Consider the following 18,225-nt stretch of genomic DNA (forward strand, 5'->3'; position numbering starts at 1 on the left):
GTGATCATTTCCACCTGAAATAATGTGAGGCACGTCACCAACAAATTAGATGCAGTCACCTTGGCAGCAAAGAGTCCTCAGTTGCAGCCTATGGGCTAAAACAGGTGCTTTTTTAGTGGAGCAATTACCTCAGGATAGTGCATTGGGAATTATGACTATGGTACAGATTGCTTATATTCTAATGAGTAGTTCCTGCCTCAAGTTCCCAGGCAAAGGAAAATGGGATCAGCCCCTCCGCCCCCAACAACTTACACAAGTATATGGATGTCTGTATCTCCCCGCAGAAAACCCAAGGGATTAAGAAAAAAAGGCTAATAAACCAAAAGCCACTAAGAGATCAGAAATGTATGTTTTTTTATTCCCTTTTCTCCTCTACTGAGAGATGGAAATTTGCAGAAACTGAGGGAGCACATCTTGAGAGAGAATTATAAGGGGGGAAATGTTCTCACCTCCCTTGGTTGAGACCATGAAGACAAAGGATATCAGTACATTAGTGTCCAGCCTGCTGTGCTTTAGCTTGAGGAAACCAAAATCAAAGGTGGTGGTCTCCTCTAAGATGACATCAGGTACAACCTTTGTGTTTTCCCATTCGTAGATGTTTTAAGATCTGACGGCAAGTTTCCAGGTGAGGGCCAAATTCAGTCTCTAAAACTTTGCAAAGTTCGAGGCGCTAAGGATGCCCTCTTTAAATAAATTTTGGGCATCAGTTGTTTTCATACTGCTTCCCATCACTATAATATCCGAGCACCTTCCATGTAAAATCAATAGCAGAGTTCGCAGTAGACTTCATGGGAGGCTCTGGCACTTCTCCCTTTATGAAGCCAAAACTCTGCTCGGAGATGGGGTTGTTTTTGGGGGGGCAGAGAAGGATAGGAGAAATTTGGTAATTACAGGGTGATCAAATTGAGCATCACTTACGTTGGAAAGGCTCTCTCAAAAAAAATGTGCAGGCATGGCTCTGTGGTGCCCTGACTCTGTTTCTCCTCCTCTGGACCCTTAAGAATTCCACACAGTCTTTCTTGTGACTTAACACACTTAATATCCCTGCCTGCAGCTGGTTTAATAACAGAAACACTTCAAAACAATCCTTGATGTCCCAAAATAAAGTCTGTCACCACAACACAAGTTCATACTCGGTTCCAGCATCTTCTACCAGAGCTCTTCTTCTGTCCCTGTCTGCTCTTCACAAAGCTGCCATTTCCAGCCCTTCCCAGCTAGAGCTCAGGCTTTGGCCCAAACCCGTCTCTCAGTCAGGATCTCCTGCTCACGAAAGCTCTTCTCTGCCATAGGTGCTTCTTCCATGTCCTGCTCCCCTCTGGCTCTTTATAGAAAGCAGAAACACCTGCACACTCTATCAGACTCCATCAAGAGGCTGTTCTGAGGCACAGGTGGGCTGGACCAGTTCCCTCTTAAAGAACCCAGTTCTCCTTGTGACAGGATGGCTTTGCAACTTTTCCTAAAGATGATCAGACTCTGGATTTGCCTGATCTCCTCTTGAAGATTGTTCCATAGTCAGATTCCCCTCAAGAGAGGCCTTTGTCCCCTCCTCTCACATGCTTCATCCTGGGCTTTGTGATCTGCATTGTCACAGAAGAGTACAGCTGTCATGGTGGTTCATAGATTTAAATTAGATCTTGATGTAGCTGGGGCTTACTCTATTAATGGGTTTGAACATTAGGCGCAAGACCTTAAGCTGTTATTGGAAGCCAACTGGGAGCCAGTGGAGGGACATGAGCACAGGTCTCAGGTGCTCATCATAGCCTGAGCCATGGAGAAGGTGGGCAGCCACATTCTGTACCAGCCAGAGCCGGTGCATCATCTTCACGTGCAACTTCAGACACAGTGCATTAAAGTCATACAGCCTGGAGGTGACAAATGAATGGATTACTGTGGCCAGGTCCTCATCCAGGAGGAAGGGATGAAATTTCCTCACAAACTGGAGTTGAAAGAAGGCAGTTTTGGAAATTGATACTGCCTAGTCATCCAAGCTTAGCAAGGAGTTAAAAAGGATCCTGATGCTTCACACTACTTTGACAAATGGGGGCTGTAGCCTTCAGTGAAAGGCACAGGCAACATCTTGGCCAATTCTTCAAAGCATTTCCCCTTTCTGACCAGAATCACTTTGGTTTTGCCTGGGTTCAGCTTGAGTCAGCTGCTCTTCATCTAAAAGCTTACTTCCCCTGGCATTCTTGACATTTTAGTAGCATCAACGATTGCATCAGTTGAGAATGAGATGTATGCTGATGACAGTGAAACTATTTACCTCACCTACTTTGTCTCTGTTGGCACCTGAGCCTATGGCATCTCACTTTCTCTCCCAGTGGTCTCATGTAGGTATTGAAGAAAATCAGTATGGATCCCTGCAGGAGAGGGCCATTGGAGAGGAGGAGCAGTTACCATCACCACTCCCTGAGTTCTGCTAGAGAAGAATGACAAGAGGCACTGTAGTGCTAGGCCAGCTACTCCCTGCTGTGTGACATAGGCCACTTAGCACTATGTGGTCTGCTGGGTCAAAGACATGAGCATGGAGATCTCACCTGTGTCAGTGGCCATGAGGGAATCATCTTTTACTGCCACTAGAGCCGTATCTGCGCTGTGCCCTGGTCTGAATGCCGGTTGTGAGGCATCTAAGATGCTATCTGATGTCACATCTTGTTGGAGCTTGGTGGTTATTACTTCCTCAATTTTTCTGCCCAGGAACTGCAGGCTGGAGATGAAACAATAGTTGGAGAAATCTTCAGGAATAAGTGTCGACTTCTTGAGGATTGCAGTTGTCAAAGAGTTTGGTAGGTGTGCTTTTCTGAAGAAGATATTGACTATATTTCCATTAATAGTAGTCATAGACGTTCACTGGCTTTTACTTATCGAAGCGGGGCAAGGATCTGTTTCACAGGTTGTGTCACTCTTGATATTTTTCAGGATACTTGAGTTTCGGCACACTGGGGTGGATAACAGAATCTGGTCAGGGCTGGAATTTTCTGTCCCAGTTGGTTCCTTACATAACTACTGCAGAGAGATCCTCCCTGACTGAAGAGACAGTTATGTTCTCTGACGGGATTTCTTCCTCTCTTCTTTCCCAGTCAGAAGGAAAGTAAAAGAAGCCTTAAGACAAGATTCTGAGACAGCATCATCTGATTTGCAGACAGCTTTGTGTGCTACATACTTTTCTAGAACTTCGATGGTTTGGTCTGATGACTTTAAAATCTCAGCTTTTGCCAAAACAAAATAGAAGTCATACTGAAAAACGTATCTTCAGCTCACAGGCTTTTTGGCACATGCCTCTATGGAAGTAATGTGCTTTGCAGTGGCCTCAAACCCTGTTGCCAGATATCATATTTGGCTTTCCTTTGGAATGCAGTTAATGACTCTAAACAGATCCTCTCTGCTTCAAAGTTGACTTGTTCTCACCAGTCCAGTGAAGCAAAGGAAAAAGCAGTAGCTGATGGTGTGGGCAAGATCAGACACTCCTTTCCTTCCTATTCCATACAAATCTAAGGAAGGGGTTGCTTCCAGGGATCCAGGCCTCCTGTTTGCCAGTAGCAACAGTTCTGATTCTGGCTATGGAGGAGACAAATTCTGAAACAGAGGGTAGAAATAAAATCCCCAGTGTCCTCAGGAGGCTCTACTCCTAACTCCAGAAACTCTGAGACACATGAATGATCTCTGACCTGGCCTAAGCTTACAGGGATGTTTTTCCCATTTTATTCCTAAATGTTGCAATTTCACTAGCAATAAATGTCCAAGAATAGATTCACTTTCCAAAAGCATTTTTCATCTAGTGTCCAATTTCCAAGCTTTCTTTAAAACATTTTAAAACATTTCTTTCTTCAAGAGAAATCCCACATTTTCTGTCTTATGCTATACAATCCATTTCAGAACCAGAGAAATGTTTGGGTCTTGTAGCAGGCTTGCGCAGGGCCCTCCTGCTGCTCAGCTCCTCTGCACCCACAAACCAGAGACCTTGGCTTCGTGCTCCCACCAGTGCAATTTATTTGCCTACCACCTTCTATGCACAAACCGTCCAAGCTTACCGGCCTCAGGGCCTCGCAGTCTCAGCCCCCAACTGAGAGGAGCTCACTCTCCTCCCTCTTCTGTGGCTTCTCCCTTTCTGGCTTCTTCTCCCCTGCACTTCCTTCCTGTGAGCCTTTTATAGCCCTGGCTAACGAGCCCAACAGCTGCTTCCTATTGGCTCACTAAGTGCAGGCTTACTCAGTCGGCTCCTCACATGACAGAGGACTGGCTCGGCTTTTGGTTATCCAGCACCCTGTCACAGGTCTAAATTCCATTCTCTTCATTGTGAAAAAGAGGGCAGGAGGTGTGAATATGTTATGAAACTGAAGGATATATCAATATGTGCATAAGAAACTCTAAGTTTCAGATGAGTATCCTTTCCTTGACAGCCACAACATTTTCTGTACTCTTCTTGACTTGCATATACTTATTAGAAGCACAGCTGCACATACCAATCTTTCAAAGGCAATATAGTTGTCTATAGTCATGTTCAATTTCAGTATAAAACCCTTTTGGTCAGGCAAATGTGGTGGCCAGGGTCTGTTCTGTACACATTTCCCCATCCCTCTAGTCCAAAAACAGAGCAAATTTAAAAAAAAAAAAAGGGGGGGGGGGGAGAGGAAGCAAAAATGATGTCAATTGTTCAAAAAGGCCTTGGTTTTCACACCTAATATAAACGTCCATCATTATACCCCTTCTTCTCCAGCAAAGGATGGACATTCTCTCTGTCTTCTATATCACAATCCTATCTCCCTTCATCTAATGTCTTGGAAGCAGAGAGGAAAACCATAGCTGATTTCAGTACTCCTAGGATAATCTGTTTCTCTTATCTTACCACATAAGTTTACTCTAAGCATTTGAAGAATTTTTTTACTAAGATACCAGCTTCCCTTCATTTCCTGCATGAAGGTTTATTCATAAGTCTATGGCTATGTCTACACTGCAATACTAATTCGAATTAGCTTAATTCGAATTACAGAAAGTGATTTATAGAAAGCGCTGCAGACTGTCCACACTACAGTGTTTGTGCTGGTTTCTTGCGTCCACGCTGGTCAGCCTTAATTCGAATTAGAAAGCAGTGCAATGTGGGAAGCTATCCCACAGTGCAACTAACCATAGAGGCTGTTGTGATGAGTGTCATCATCCCAGGATGCAGCGCTGATTCCCCCACCCTCTTCCCCCACCCCCAAACAAACAGGAAAAGGATTTTCATGCTGTTTTTTTACTCCTCCGATCGCCATTGCTGCAGGCACATGGAGCCAGCTGAACTATGCTCTCATTTTGACCGTGACAAATACATCGCAGCTTATCCTGGATTACTTTAGAACTGTATGCTGTTTGCCTTTTATGCTCCCCCCACCACTCCCGTGTATATTGCTTGCCTTTGATTTTTCCCTTCGCTAAACGAACCGCCCCACCTGTATGCTGTTTGCCTTTTATGCTCCCCCTACCACTCCCCGTATATTGCTTGCCTTTGATTTTGATTCTACAGGTGTCTGTAAGATAAATAACAACTGAGTCAGTTAGTATAGAATCATAGAATCATAGAATATTAGAGTTGGAAGGGACCTCAGGAGGTCATCTAGTCCAACCCCCTGCTCAAAGCAGGATTAACCTCAGCTATATCATCCCAACCAGGGCTTTGTCAAGCCTCACCTTAAAAACCTCTAAGGATGGAGATTCCACCACCTCCCTAGGTAACCCATTCCAGTGCTTCACCACCCTCCTAGTAAAAAACTTTTTCCTAATGTCCAACTTAGACCTCCCGCCCTGCAACTTGAGACCGTTGCTCCTTGTTCGGTCATCTGCCACCACCGAGAACAGCCTAGCCCCATCCTCCCTGGAACCCCCTTTCAGGTAGTTAAAGGCCGCTATCAAATCCCCCCTCACTCTTCTCTTTTGCAGACTAAACAAGCCGAGTTCCCTCAGCCTCTCCTCATAAGTCCTGTGCTCCAGCCCCCTAATCATTTTGGTTGCCCTCCGCTGCACTCTCTCCAACTTGTCCACATCCTTTTTGTAGTGAGGGGCCCAAAACTGGACACAATATTCTAAATGCGGCCTCACCAATGCCGAATAGAGGGGAATAATCACTTCCCGTGACCTGCTGGCAATGCCCCTCCTAATGCAGCCCAATATGCCATTAGCCTTCTTGACAACCAGGGCACACTGCTGACTCATATCCAGCTTTTTATCCACCGTTACCCCCAGGTCCTTTTCTGCAGAGCTGCTGCCCAGCTCGTCGGTCCTCAGTCTATAGCTGTGCATGGGATTCTTTCTTCCTAAGTGGAGGACTCTGCATTTTTCTTTGTTGAACCTCATTAGATTTCTTTTGGCCCAATCCTCCAGTTTGGTTAGGTCACTCTGTATCCTATCCCTACCCTCCAGGGTATCTACCACTCCCCCCAGCTTAGTGTCGTCCGCAAACTTGCTGAGGGTGCAATCTACCCCATCCTCCAGATCATTAATAAAGATGTTGAACAAAACCGGCCCCAGGACCGACCCCTGGGGCACTCCGCTTGTGACCGGTTGCCAGCTAGACATGGAGCCATTGATCACTACTCGTTGAGCCCTATGCTCTAGCCAGTTCTCTATCCATTTTATAGTCCATTCATCCAACCCATACTTCTTTAACTTTAATTAATACAGCGATACAAATGTTTCCATTTCACTGATGGAAGCATGATATAATGTATCCACATGTGGCACTCTTAAGAAAGTATCAATTTCCATGATTGGCCACTGAAACAATGTAGCAAAGAATTTCCTCTCACTGCTGGCATTTAAAACTCATTTACTATGCGGGGAGGGCGGTGGGTGGTGAAATCTTTCAAAGGGACAAACTTTAAAGGGCTAAACTTGCAAAGGGACAAACTGCAGAGGGCTTGCTGGGCAGTTAAAATGCATTCACCATGCGGGGAAGGTTGTAGGTGGTGAAATCTTTCAAACCCTTAAAGAGACAAACTTCAAAGGGCTTGTGTGTGTGTGTGTGGGGGGGGGGGGGTGTGATTGCATCTCGGATTTTAAACCCATTCACCACAGGAGGAGGATACTGAAATGGGGCATCATGGGATACAGTCTGGAGGCCAATTAATTTGAATTAAGTCCCATTGTGTCTACACTCACACTAATGCGAATTAACTGATGCGCTTCAGGCACTAATCCACTTGCAGGGTGGTTTTATTAATTCGATTTTAAAGGCTCCTTAATTCGAATTAAGAATGCACAAGTGTAGACACAGGAGTAATTAATTCAAATTAAGGGACTTTAATTCGAATTAAGTCACCAGTGTAGACCAGACCTCTGATTTAACGCCTCAGTGTGTACATTTTTTGTCTACAAGGATCTCTGTTGGATCTTTCACAAGGACAAAATAGTTCCTAGGATATCACTCAATTTTTTCTGGAAATAAATACTCCTCTTCACACCAGCTAAGAATCTCTGCTCTTTTCTTTTTGTGCAAATCCACAACATTCATCAGAGTCTGGCACACCTTTGACCACAGTGCTCGGAAAATATATTAAACTGAACAAAGCAATACAGAAAACCTTCATTACAGTTTCTTTTCATCCAAAATACAAAGGTAAAAAGTCTTCTCAAGCTTCAGGTGCCAGATGGATTTGTAGTTTTAGATTGGAAACATGCAAAGTCTAAGGAATCCAGATATACAACATCATCAAGCTCATTCACTGAAGAGTTTGGCAATATCCTGGCCAGAGATTGCTTTGGCCTCCATGGAAGAAATGTGAAAGGCTTCAGATGTTACTTGATACCCCATTTAGTCAGCCACAGTAAGATCCATCTTCAAGCATCTGCACACACCTCCATCAGGAGCAGGGTGCCCCAGTCAGTGGTCCACAACTGTCTAAATCCTGTAATGTCCTTGGGATCTCTAAAGCTTTTGATCCTACCTGTCCTTCCCCATCTTTTTTTCTCACTACTTTCCATCAGAGGAGACATTCCACAGAAGAATGGAAAACTTCCTTCCTTCCGGTAATGTCTCAGCTAATCAGTCCTAACTAGTGCTTTTCAGTTTATCCATCTTACTACTGCAGGCTCCCATTACAGCTTTATAGTGGTGTAAACATTGAGCAGAGAGAGATTTAAAACCTATTTCACATAAGGATTAGACTGAATTTTCTGCTTCTTACTTTATTTATTTATATTTAACATTTCCTAAAGCTTTTGAAGTACTTTTCTTGTGGGTTGCCTGGTGGGAGAGGCCAACATCCCCTGAGTTCCTTTCAAAGTGTTTGAGCTGCCCCATCTGTGTGGAGAGATGGTACAGCTCCCATCAGTGAAGACACTGTCTGAAGAAAATTAGTAAGCAAGATAGATAATTTCCCATTGACCTCAATCCTAAAAACACTTACCAACTATATTAATTATAGTAAATGTAAGGCAAATACTTTAAAAATAGGTACATTTTTTAAAAGGATGGCTTTCCTTTGCATGGGTATAATCATGCCTGTATTTTGGCTACTGTAGTTGAATTGTAGGTGCAGATCTGAGTACTTCCACTTCTTTCTGATTATGCTGGCACAATTTGCACCCACATTTTTGCACCTGCAAACTAACTGTGCATAAACATTCATGTGAGTTGTGCCTGTAAAGGAAGGCCGAATCTTTGCTTTTGTGAAAATTTACCCACTAAAGGCTTTTTTAAAAAAAACAAAAAACAAAACAATTGACATTCTGAAACTGGATAATATTCCTATTCAAATGTCCAAAAGAAAAAAGGCAGGTCTAAATGTCATGACAGTGTATCTTTTTAAACATACCAGATATTAAACCCAAAGATATATTTTTCTGTATTTAGTAAAGATACCATTTTTCATATTTTAAAAATACACATTCAAAACAACTTCCAAATGCTATGCAGCTTTTTTTTTTTTTTTTTTACGATAACACCTACCTTCATAACTTTGTGCAAGATTATGACGTGCAATGTTCATTGGTTGATCGGGAAGATTTTTAGACGGCGATGGGCTGGTAGGTACTAAAGGGTTGGCGTAGTGCCACTGGCGTTCTCCACTTGTCTGCAGCGTACTCAAGAAAAAACGAGCCACTTCACAAGGTGATCCTTGAGACTGCCCAAATTTAGAAGGCAGCATTTGTTTTTTGCTACTGAAGACATGAGAATCTACAGGGAAATGTCCATAATGGTAAGAGAAAGGCAAACTATATGAGGGGGCATATAAAAGTTCACTGTTTTCTGAATGGAAGGTCTGTTCTTGGATGGTGCTAGCATTCGCTGTAGGGCTAGATCTCCAGCTTCCAACCTGGCCACATTCCAGTTTGTCTGTTTGGAATGAGCTGTACTGCTGAAAAATAAAGAGAAGTGTTGAAATGTATCCGTGTAGCCTCTAGCCATTCCACCTTGAACTGTGACCTCATTAAATCTCATAAACTAAGTAGGGTTAGGGCAGGTCAATACTTGGATTAGGAAGCTGCATGGAAAATTGGTAATGCAGAAAGTGGTGTTGATGATTCAGCAGATGGCATTTTTCCTTTTAAGACAATAATGAGTAAATGTCCCCCACAAAGGCACTGTATCAGTGGATCTGATGTGAAACAAGGTTGCTGACCACTTTTCATTAAAAATCCCATGTGACTTTTCACAGATTTGGGACATTCATCCTAATGCTCAGTCAGAAATCTTACTTGGATAATTGTGTCTATCTAAAATTTCCCCTCTGTTTTTAACTGGAGACAGTTTAGGACATTGTGTGAAGAATGCTGTAAAGAGATGGCTGCATTTCAAAGGCAGGTTTGCAACTCTTTGGAGATCTTTAAGGTGCTATGTAAATATAATAAAGTAGTTATGTCATTGAATAAAGATAGTAGCAAAAGACTATTTTGATGTCACAGAAAAATAATTTCAGCACAACCTAAATCTTCCTAATGTTTAGGAATAATTTTGGATAGTAAAAGTTTTTGTTCAATGTGTTAACATACTTGGACATCAGAGGATATAATCCTGTTCTGAAGAACAGGAAGTCTTGGATAAATGACATATAAGTGTCATTTTCTTATGGTAAAAGGATTTACACCTTAAAAAAAGATTTACTTATTAATATGAGAAGCTTTGGAATGGTGGCAAGTCAAGATCTATCCTCTCTGAGTCACTTAACACACACTTCCTCCAAATGCTTGACTGGCTCCCATTGTATTCAATGAAGTGTGTGCACTAGTTTTTCCCCATTCCTGATCAATAATAATATCTAGCTTTTATCATGTGTACATCTCAAAGTACTTTTACAAAGAAGGTCAAGATTCTTATCCCCCCTTTTACATATTGGGAAACTGAGGCACCGGAAGTTGCCCAAGTTACCCAGTAGACATTGAATCCAGTCTCCTAAATCCCAGGTCAGCATCCTATCCACTAAGCTATCTTCTGTTTCAGGAGGAAGTTGTCAGCATTCATGAGAAGCCAGACCTTTGGTTAGCAAAAACTGGTGTATTTTACACCAGGTCAAATTAACCAGGCAGCATCTGTTCTCTGTGTTACATTGTTCTCTTTTTGCTTAAAAAACATAGACCAAGTTTTCCTAACTAATCTGAATACCTAAAATCAAAAAGCTTTTGACTTCTGACTGATAACCGTGAAGCCTCTCCTTCCCCCATGCTATATCTTCTCCATTTTCACTATGTCATTTACATAGGATGGCATTCTCCTGCCCCCCAGAAAGAACAAGCCTCACGTTAACTTTGAATTTCAAGGAAATTTTTATGGCAGCATATATTCAATCTATATATTCAATCTATCTGCAAGTAAAGCTCATGATGACCAAACACAAACATGCTGTTTACTTGGTAGTTGGGTATTACTGAAAACCATTACCTGTTGCGGGTAAGGAGTTGTTCTGAGTTTTGCCTTCATTTTATTACTTTTCGGTTTTGCTACTTTCCTTGTTTCTTGTGAGGTAGACATTGAGTTTCTGCATGAAAATTGTAACTTAGAAATGGTAACCTGATCCAGTGATAACTGAAGTTCCTTGTACTCAATATCGCTGCAAAAGAATCATTGTGATAGGTTAAATACTTCAATGCACTACACAAATGAAAAATATATTTGAAAATGTGTTTAGCTTCACAATGTTTTCATTACTATCCATCCAGAATATTCATCTGGTCTGTAGTGGTGGGTGGGGAACTTGAGAGAGGGAGATGAGTCACAAGGCCTGATTTTATTCCCATGGAAGTAGACTGCAAAAATTCCATCAGGAACAGGATTACAACCTTGGTATTAAACATCTCTAATATCTGAATTTAAGCTCTCTTAACATTTTTTTTTTTGGACCAACCTTGGGGACCACAGACAGTGCTCATGTGCAGCTAATCTAACAGCAGGGCAAAGATCAGTTTGGCATCCTCCAATCCTCCTCAAGCATTAGTTCATTTTTTCCCTGGCACATTTGAATACTGACACTGAGGAGAGGACAGGGAACCCAAGTCATCATTCTGCCAGTGTGATATGCTACAACCAAGCTACAGAATCACCCTGCAGTGTTGAATTTCATGGATACGTCTATCTTTTCTTGGATTTATCTGTTCAATAGATACAGCAGACTTTAGACAATATTTTATAGATAATTTTGTACAAAAAATAAGAATCTTTTAAGACTACGCTGTGGGGCTTCCGTGCTGTTTGGCATGTTGGTTTGTTTTTCCATTTATTGCCACAGTTCTGATTTTTTTTTTAAATCCATTCCTTTTGGTCTTACCAAAACTTTCAGTGGAGGGAAGTGAGAAGGTGTAGCAGGAAAGCTGAAAATTAGCAATATAAAAGCATACAGTGTAAAGATTGAACTTCACATGGAATGATACAGTTTTCAGTAAACGTTTTACAGGGGGCAGTTGAAAGAATAACTAGACAAAATCTTTTCCCATTCATTCTATAACTAGGAGTGATTTCTGTCTGATAAAATGACAGAACTAAATTCTGCCCACCGCCATGCACAGGTTTTGTGGCAGTTACTTGCAAATACCAAAAAAAAGTGTGTGAGGCCTTAGGCAAGTGACTTAATTTCACTGTACCGCAATTTCTTGCCTGTAAAATGTAAAAATATTTCCTTTCTCCCACCCTTTGTCTGTCTTGTCTAGTCAGATGAAAACTCTTCAGGGCAGAAACTGCCTAGTATACAGGGGCTCTGATCTCAAGCACAGCCTCTAGGCTCCACTGTAACCCAAATAATTACCAGTAATGTGACATGTTCACCACAAGGTCTTTGGATCCTTCAGGATGCAACGTAATAGTGTGTAAATGTAATCAGAGGGGACACAAACTCCTTTTACCCAATATGCCACTTATACAGTCACTTACTGTAAGTAAAAGAGGGAGGTGGTGGGGAATGATAAATGGTTGTAGCTTGTATATACAAGATACCAGAAAAGATGAACCCAATAAACTTGGATAAAGCATTGAATTAGTAATCCATTAAGTACTGATAAATGTGTTTAATGGGACAAAATATTTTGACTTACGTAAGGACATAATTGACACTCACTATGCAGTGAGGCCGTGATGAACGGCTGTTATGCACAATGGTAGCATAGCTCTGTACCCAAACCCAGCCTCCATGCTTGGACAGTAGCCGATAGTACTTGGTCGTGACTTGGCCTTTCACCAACACTGTGAACATAATGCAAAGAGTTTTTCACATTGCTTGATCTTGTGACCAGCTCCCACAGTGATTTATTTGTAAAGAGGGAAACCAAGGAAACTTGCACTCTGTAAACTCATAACTTCCTTGCAAAGATCCCACTCCTCTATATAGTTTCTCAGTGTTTTGCAGTATTATCTACAAATATCTTATTACAGATTATTTACCTTCATCTCTCCTCCATCCCTCAATTTATTCTGCACTCACACCCTAACAAAATAGTGAATTATGGAATGTAATAACCACCCACTCCCGTTGGACTGCTTTTTAAAAAAAAAGGTCTGATAAGTAGAAGTATCCAAAAATATTTGGAAACAGAGAGAGAACTGTTTTTACTTTTTATTTTACCAAAGTATTTGGAAACATTTGCAATTGACTGATTGATTGAAACACGAATGAACATTTGTAATGCATTTTTGGCTGCATTTCTTTTTCCCCTCTGGAAAGTAATTTTTTTTATTTTGAAGACTGGGCTTATTTTTTTAATATGACAAATTTAAAATACAGTTCTTTTGTTCTTTTCTTACACACAAAAATAAAGAGCAGGCTCAAAAAACTACAGTAATCAATTATTGGAGAGTTTTTACTGGAGGTGTAAATCCTCTAAACACTCCCTTTGGCTTCTCTGTGAAGGGGCAAAACTGGAGCTGGGGACAATCTCCAAATGTTTAGTCTGGCCCCCTTCTCCACAGCTCTCTCTAGTTTGGTGCCAGGCATTTAACTAATGCTTCACAGCAAAGGAATAACTCCAGCCCTTAAACATTCTTGCATGACCCTGAAGGCTTTATTGGGAAGCTCCACCTCGCTCCTTTTCCACATAACCAAATATCTGTTTTAAGTTGAGGAAAAAAGTCAGTATATGATGCTCAAATGCTCGTAAGGGAAGGTTTAGCCAATAGCAGCAGCTCGCTGTAGGTTCGTGTGATATCCTATGAAAAAATAGAGAGTCTCTCTTACTCTCAGTCAACCTGATTCTGTATTCCACTGAACTGGATGGTAAAGTTCCCAAAATGAAACTAGGTTGATTTTCAATGCAGGATCAAGTCAATAAGTGGGCCAGACAAGCAACAATTTTCTGCTTTAAACCAGTGGTAGTGGAGAAAATGACCACTTGAAATACAACTTTTGGGCTCATCTGATTACTCATATTCACAAAGGGTCATTTTGGTGAAGATATCAGTAGGGATGGAATAGAAGAGCACCCGATGGTACTTTTAGTAGTTGACACGGGTTTTCAGTCTTTGGAGTAATTATGTTTTTGTAATTCTGATAGTGTTGAGGTGCCACAGGCGTGATGTGCATGTTGTAAATACTTGGTCAGAGAGAGTACATACTACACTTGAGCTAGAACTTTGAATTAAATGCGTCATGGAAGGTCTAGAACATTTGTTCTTGGTACCACCCTCCTAAACTGTCAGTATGCTTATATCTGCAGTTTGTGGGTCATCTCACATGAGCTTCCTCTCATATCCATCTACACAGGTGGATGAACTTTTCTTCAAATGAACTTTTCTTCAAATCCAATCACTCTTGCCGGAGTTCCTCGGGAAATCCCCTCAAAAATGACTCTTGCAAGGTCTTTCTGGCTATGGAGACATCTCCTCCTCCACTAATAGACACATTCTGAAAATGCCAATGTAAATTGCAGCATCCTTTGAGAGGGAGATCAGAAATCCATCATGGCAGATGCCAAGCTGTTCAGTTCTTTTACCTAAGAGTTCCGTTTTAGTTGTCTGGCCTTTTTATACCATGTTCAGCTGTCCTATTTCTCTAAAATATATATTAACCATAAGCTCAATACATTAATTCAAAGGTTAAGTCTTGGACAAAATGAAGGAGCCCACCTTCAGCGTCACAATTCCGATTACTGCTAATCTACATCTATGATGTTACTAAGCAGAGTTATCCAGTTAAATCTCTGTGCATTATGCTTTCATGCTTAACTATACTCTAAAGACCCCAAAGCCTCACAAATGGCACTCTCGTTTTAGCCTTAATCTTCTGAGAGAGCTTTTCAATGCGCTCTAAGTTTTCCAAAAGTAAGTTCCTTTACCTTAGGGTATTGTCTACACTTCCAGCTTGGGGACTGAGTCTCAGCTCAAGGAGACATATTCATGCTAGCTTTCAGCTAGCAACAGGAGGGGATTGCTGTGCCGAGTGCATGCCCAACAGAAACACTAAGCATGTACTCAGAGCAGCTAGCCCTTCCTGTCACTCACATCCCCGCACTATATTTAGTGCACTAGCTTGATCAGAGCTAGCACGGGTATGTTTCCTCAAACTGGGAATCTCATTCCCAGCTAAAAATGTAGTCATACCCTTAGTCTAATTTTCAGGTTTCTCTTATCCTGAATTTAAATTATCTAGGGATTTAGTCTCCCAAAGCATAAATGTAACACTAGTAGAGCACCTTCTGTTCTGTGTATCCCAGCAGAGTTCTTCTTTGTACAGCAGGAGTTGTTCAGGGCTCCACCCTTGTTTTTTCAGTCACCTTCTCATTTTCCTAATTCCTGTTTTAGGTCCTCTGTTAAAACAATCTTAATGACCGTTTCATGGACTGGGAGGGCCATTCTCGCTGGTGCAGCTGCCGCCAGCATATTAAAAAGGCTATCTTCGGCCTCTTCTAACTCCTTCATCTCCAGCCCCAAGTTGGAGGCCACCCTCTTGAGCAGCTCCTGGTGCACCCTGAAATCCTCCAGTGGTGCCGAGTGGTCCCAGGAGACTGCCTCATCAGGTGAGGAGGAAGAGGACTGCCGAGGCGCGTCCTACGGATGCGCCCCCTCCTGGCAGAGGGTTGCACCCATTGAGAGTCACTCCATGGGGTCCAACTGCTCGTTCAAGGAGTGGTGTCTTTGGGCCTTCTCCTGTGCCAGAGGCACGGACTGCACCCCCGATGACACAATGGATTGGGGCCCCGGCCCCATCTGGATACCCCATGGGACCGAATAGGACCATTGTTGCTGCCATTGACCCTGAGGCTAACCCGGGGCTGACTGCACCACAGGCTGTGACGCTTTGTGGGGGCGTCGGCTCTCCCAACAACTGTCTCCCCTGGGAGACCCCAAGTTACTGGACCGGCGGTGCTGTGTACGTCCTTGGTCCTGGGCGCCCTTCTATGCCGGGGACCGCCTGCTCAACACCTCTGACCTAGAGGACGATGAGGACAAACGGAGGTCGCTCCGAAGAGCTAGAGGTACCAGAGCGTCGTCTCGGCACCGATGATTTCCACTGTCGCTTGCATTAGGGCCCTGCAGACACCTTCGGTGACCAAGGTCGGCACCGCTCCAAACTCCTCGGTGCTGAGCCAGACTCCAGCAACTGGGTTCTGCGTCGTGAACTGCATGGTGCCGGATCCTCCAATGGTGACCGGGTTCTGCGCCGCCTCAGTGCCAGGTCCGCCAATGGCAACTGGGTTCTGCGCCATCTAGGTACGGTGAACTCCTCGGTGCCTGGAGCGGGAGCTGTTTGAGCACCACCTGGCAGACCTCGACTGGTGCCATCTCTTGGCATGTGCTGCCTCCGGTGCTGGGGATTGACGTCGGCACCGAGAGGGAGACTCCACGTCCTGTGCCAGAGCAGGTCAGTTCGACAATGCCGACCTGGAATGACTAGTGGGGGAGCGGCTCTGCTCTACCCTCAGAGACCATCCAGCAGGAGATCTTCCTCCCCATATTGGGGATCTCCACCACCATTCAGGGGGACCGAACACGGGTTTCCCCCGGGACAGCGGTCCCTTGTTCCTCGGCGGGGGGGGTGGGGGGGGGAGGGGGCGGAGGCGGCGTAGGAAAGGCCAACAAGGCTCTTGCCACCTGAAAAGCCTCCGGTGTTGACAGTGTCAGCAGGGCCACTCTCCCACTCCCAGGAGTCGGGGGAGGCTGCCTGACCGGAGATGCAGGCACCGGAGAAGACTCGACGGGCTGGGTCCGATGCATCTCCATACTCAACGCTGCCTGTACCGATGGCACAGGGGAGTGTCCATGCTCTGCACGCTGCTTTTTCCTCTTCGGTGCCAGCGATGTTACGCGGTGCCGAGTCGAGGCCAGTGCCAGTGACGCACTCTGTACCGAGGTCATGCTCGGTGCCAAGGTGGAGTGGGTTGGCTCAGATGCTGGGCGGAGCACTACCTCCATCAACAGGGCTTTCAACTGGATTTCTCAATCCTTTTGAGTCCTCGGTTTAAAAGCTCTGCAGATCTTACACTTCTCCTTTCTGTGTGCTTCCCCCAAGCACTTAAGGCAGCGGTCGTGGGGGTCGCTGAGCGGGAAGGCCTTCCTGCAGGAGGCATACGGCTTGAAGCCCGGTGATCAGGGCATGGCCCAGTCACTCGAAGTCCCCACAGGGATTTGCCTTATCTCTAACTACTTTTAACAACACTTAACAACTACTTAACTAACTAAAACTAACTTAGAATAACAAACAAGTCCAAACACGGGGAATAGTACTTGCTGAGAGCAAGGCTAGTTCCAGCAACCATCATGGGCGGAAAGAAGGAACTGAGGGGGCATAGGGCCGGCAGCGCCTCATATACCACGGCATGTGCGCGGAGTTCCAGAAGGGGCCGGAGCCGGCCCTACAGGATCTACGGAGGGGAAAAAAGTTCCAGGTAACCGTGCACGGAGGCATGCACACACCTATAGCAGAATGGACATGAGCAAGCACTCAAAGAAGAACTATTTTTATATCAGCACATCTTCAGCAAAGTACTCACATTTTAGTTTTACTGATTCCTTTATTGCTTTCTGTAATTCTTGTCTTATAGTATTTTATTTTATTTTGGAAGAGCAATTGCTTGTCTTAGTGCAGGGTTTTGATTTTTAATTCCCTAATCAGGTGTAAGATTTTTCGCTCTAGATTAACACCAGGTGACAATTAATATTCAGATCGTTTCATAGAATGCTAAATTGTGTACATTCAGACCTGCCAACCTTTTACTGTTCATACCTGTCAGATGTTTGCTGATGGATGGTGGGGGGAGTTATAAGAGTGCTCTCTGGAGGAATAGAGAAGTTTGTACATTTTACATCTGTTTTAATAATTCTTATTACTCTCTCTTCATACCAGGCTTTTTTACTGTTCTTATTGTTCCCCAAGTATTTTGACTTTTTCTCTCTTCTTTACTCTTAGTTACTTTAATTCTTCCATACTTTTTAACTTATGTCTGTCTCTCTTCTATATCTATGTTCTTTCTTCTATATTTCTTCTGTTTCTAAACCTTGTAATGTTTTATCTTTATAGTTCATTTATAGCATCCAGATCAATATTTTTAATTAAGTAGCTCACTCATATCTCTGTATTTAAAACTCCACTCAGATCCTATTTACAACACTGGACCAATGTATCAGCCTTCCATTGCTAGCATGAGTTCTGATGTCCATGACTATGTTGTAAAGGTGAGATACCGTTTTTCAAAAGAAGATCATGACTTTATTATAATTCTTTATACTTTTGTCATAGCTATCTCAAATAATATCAGAAGAAAAAAAATGAGCACTGGCTTATGTAGGTGAACAGTCAGATGCCAAAGAAGGGGAATAAGGATATACGCAGTTTT

The 18,225-nt window shown here is 43.2% G+C and overlaps 1 protein-coding gene across 7 annotated transcripts in view; it reads right to left on the reverse strand.

Moving 5' to 3' along the window:
- SIM2 (SIM bHLH transcription factor 2) overlaps window positions 1–18,225 on the reverse strand; it is an 89,196-nt gene that overhangs the window by 23,013 nt on the left and 47,958 nt on the right. For 3 of the 7 annotated variants that reach the window (XM_067545280.1, XM_067545274.1, XM_067545276.1), the window contains exons 8-10: window positions 12,496–12,643; window positions 10,853–11,021; window positions 8,924–9,332 (exon numbers count right to left, since the gene is read on the reverse strand). In XM_067545280.1, the coding sequence (XP_067401381.1) occupies window positions 8,924–9,332; window positions 10,853–11,021; window positions 12,496–12,643 (726 nt within the window). Of the gene's footprint in view, window positions 1–7,066; window positions 8,319–8,923; window positions 9,333–10,852; window positions 11,022–12,495; window positions 12,644–18,225 lie in introns of those variants that run through there. The other 4 variants (XM_067545279.1, XM_067545278.1, XM_067545277.1 and 1 more) reach the window with 4 other exon arrangements.

Source organism: Emydura macquarii, unplaced genomic scaffold, assembly GCF_026122565.2.
Source record: "Emydura macquarii macquarii isolate MOO-44397 ecotype Brisbane River unplaced genomic scaffold, CSIRO-AGI_Emac_v2 contig_1043, whole genome shotgun sequence".
Lineage (NCBI taxonomy): Eukaryota > Metazoa > Chordata > Testudines > Chelidae > Emydura > Emydura macquarii.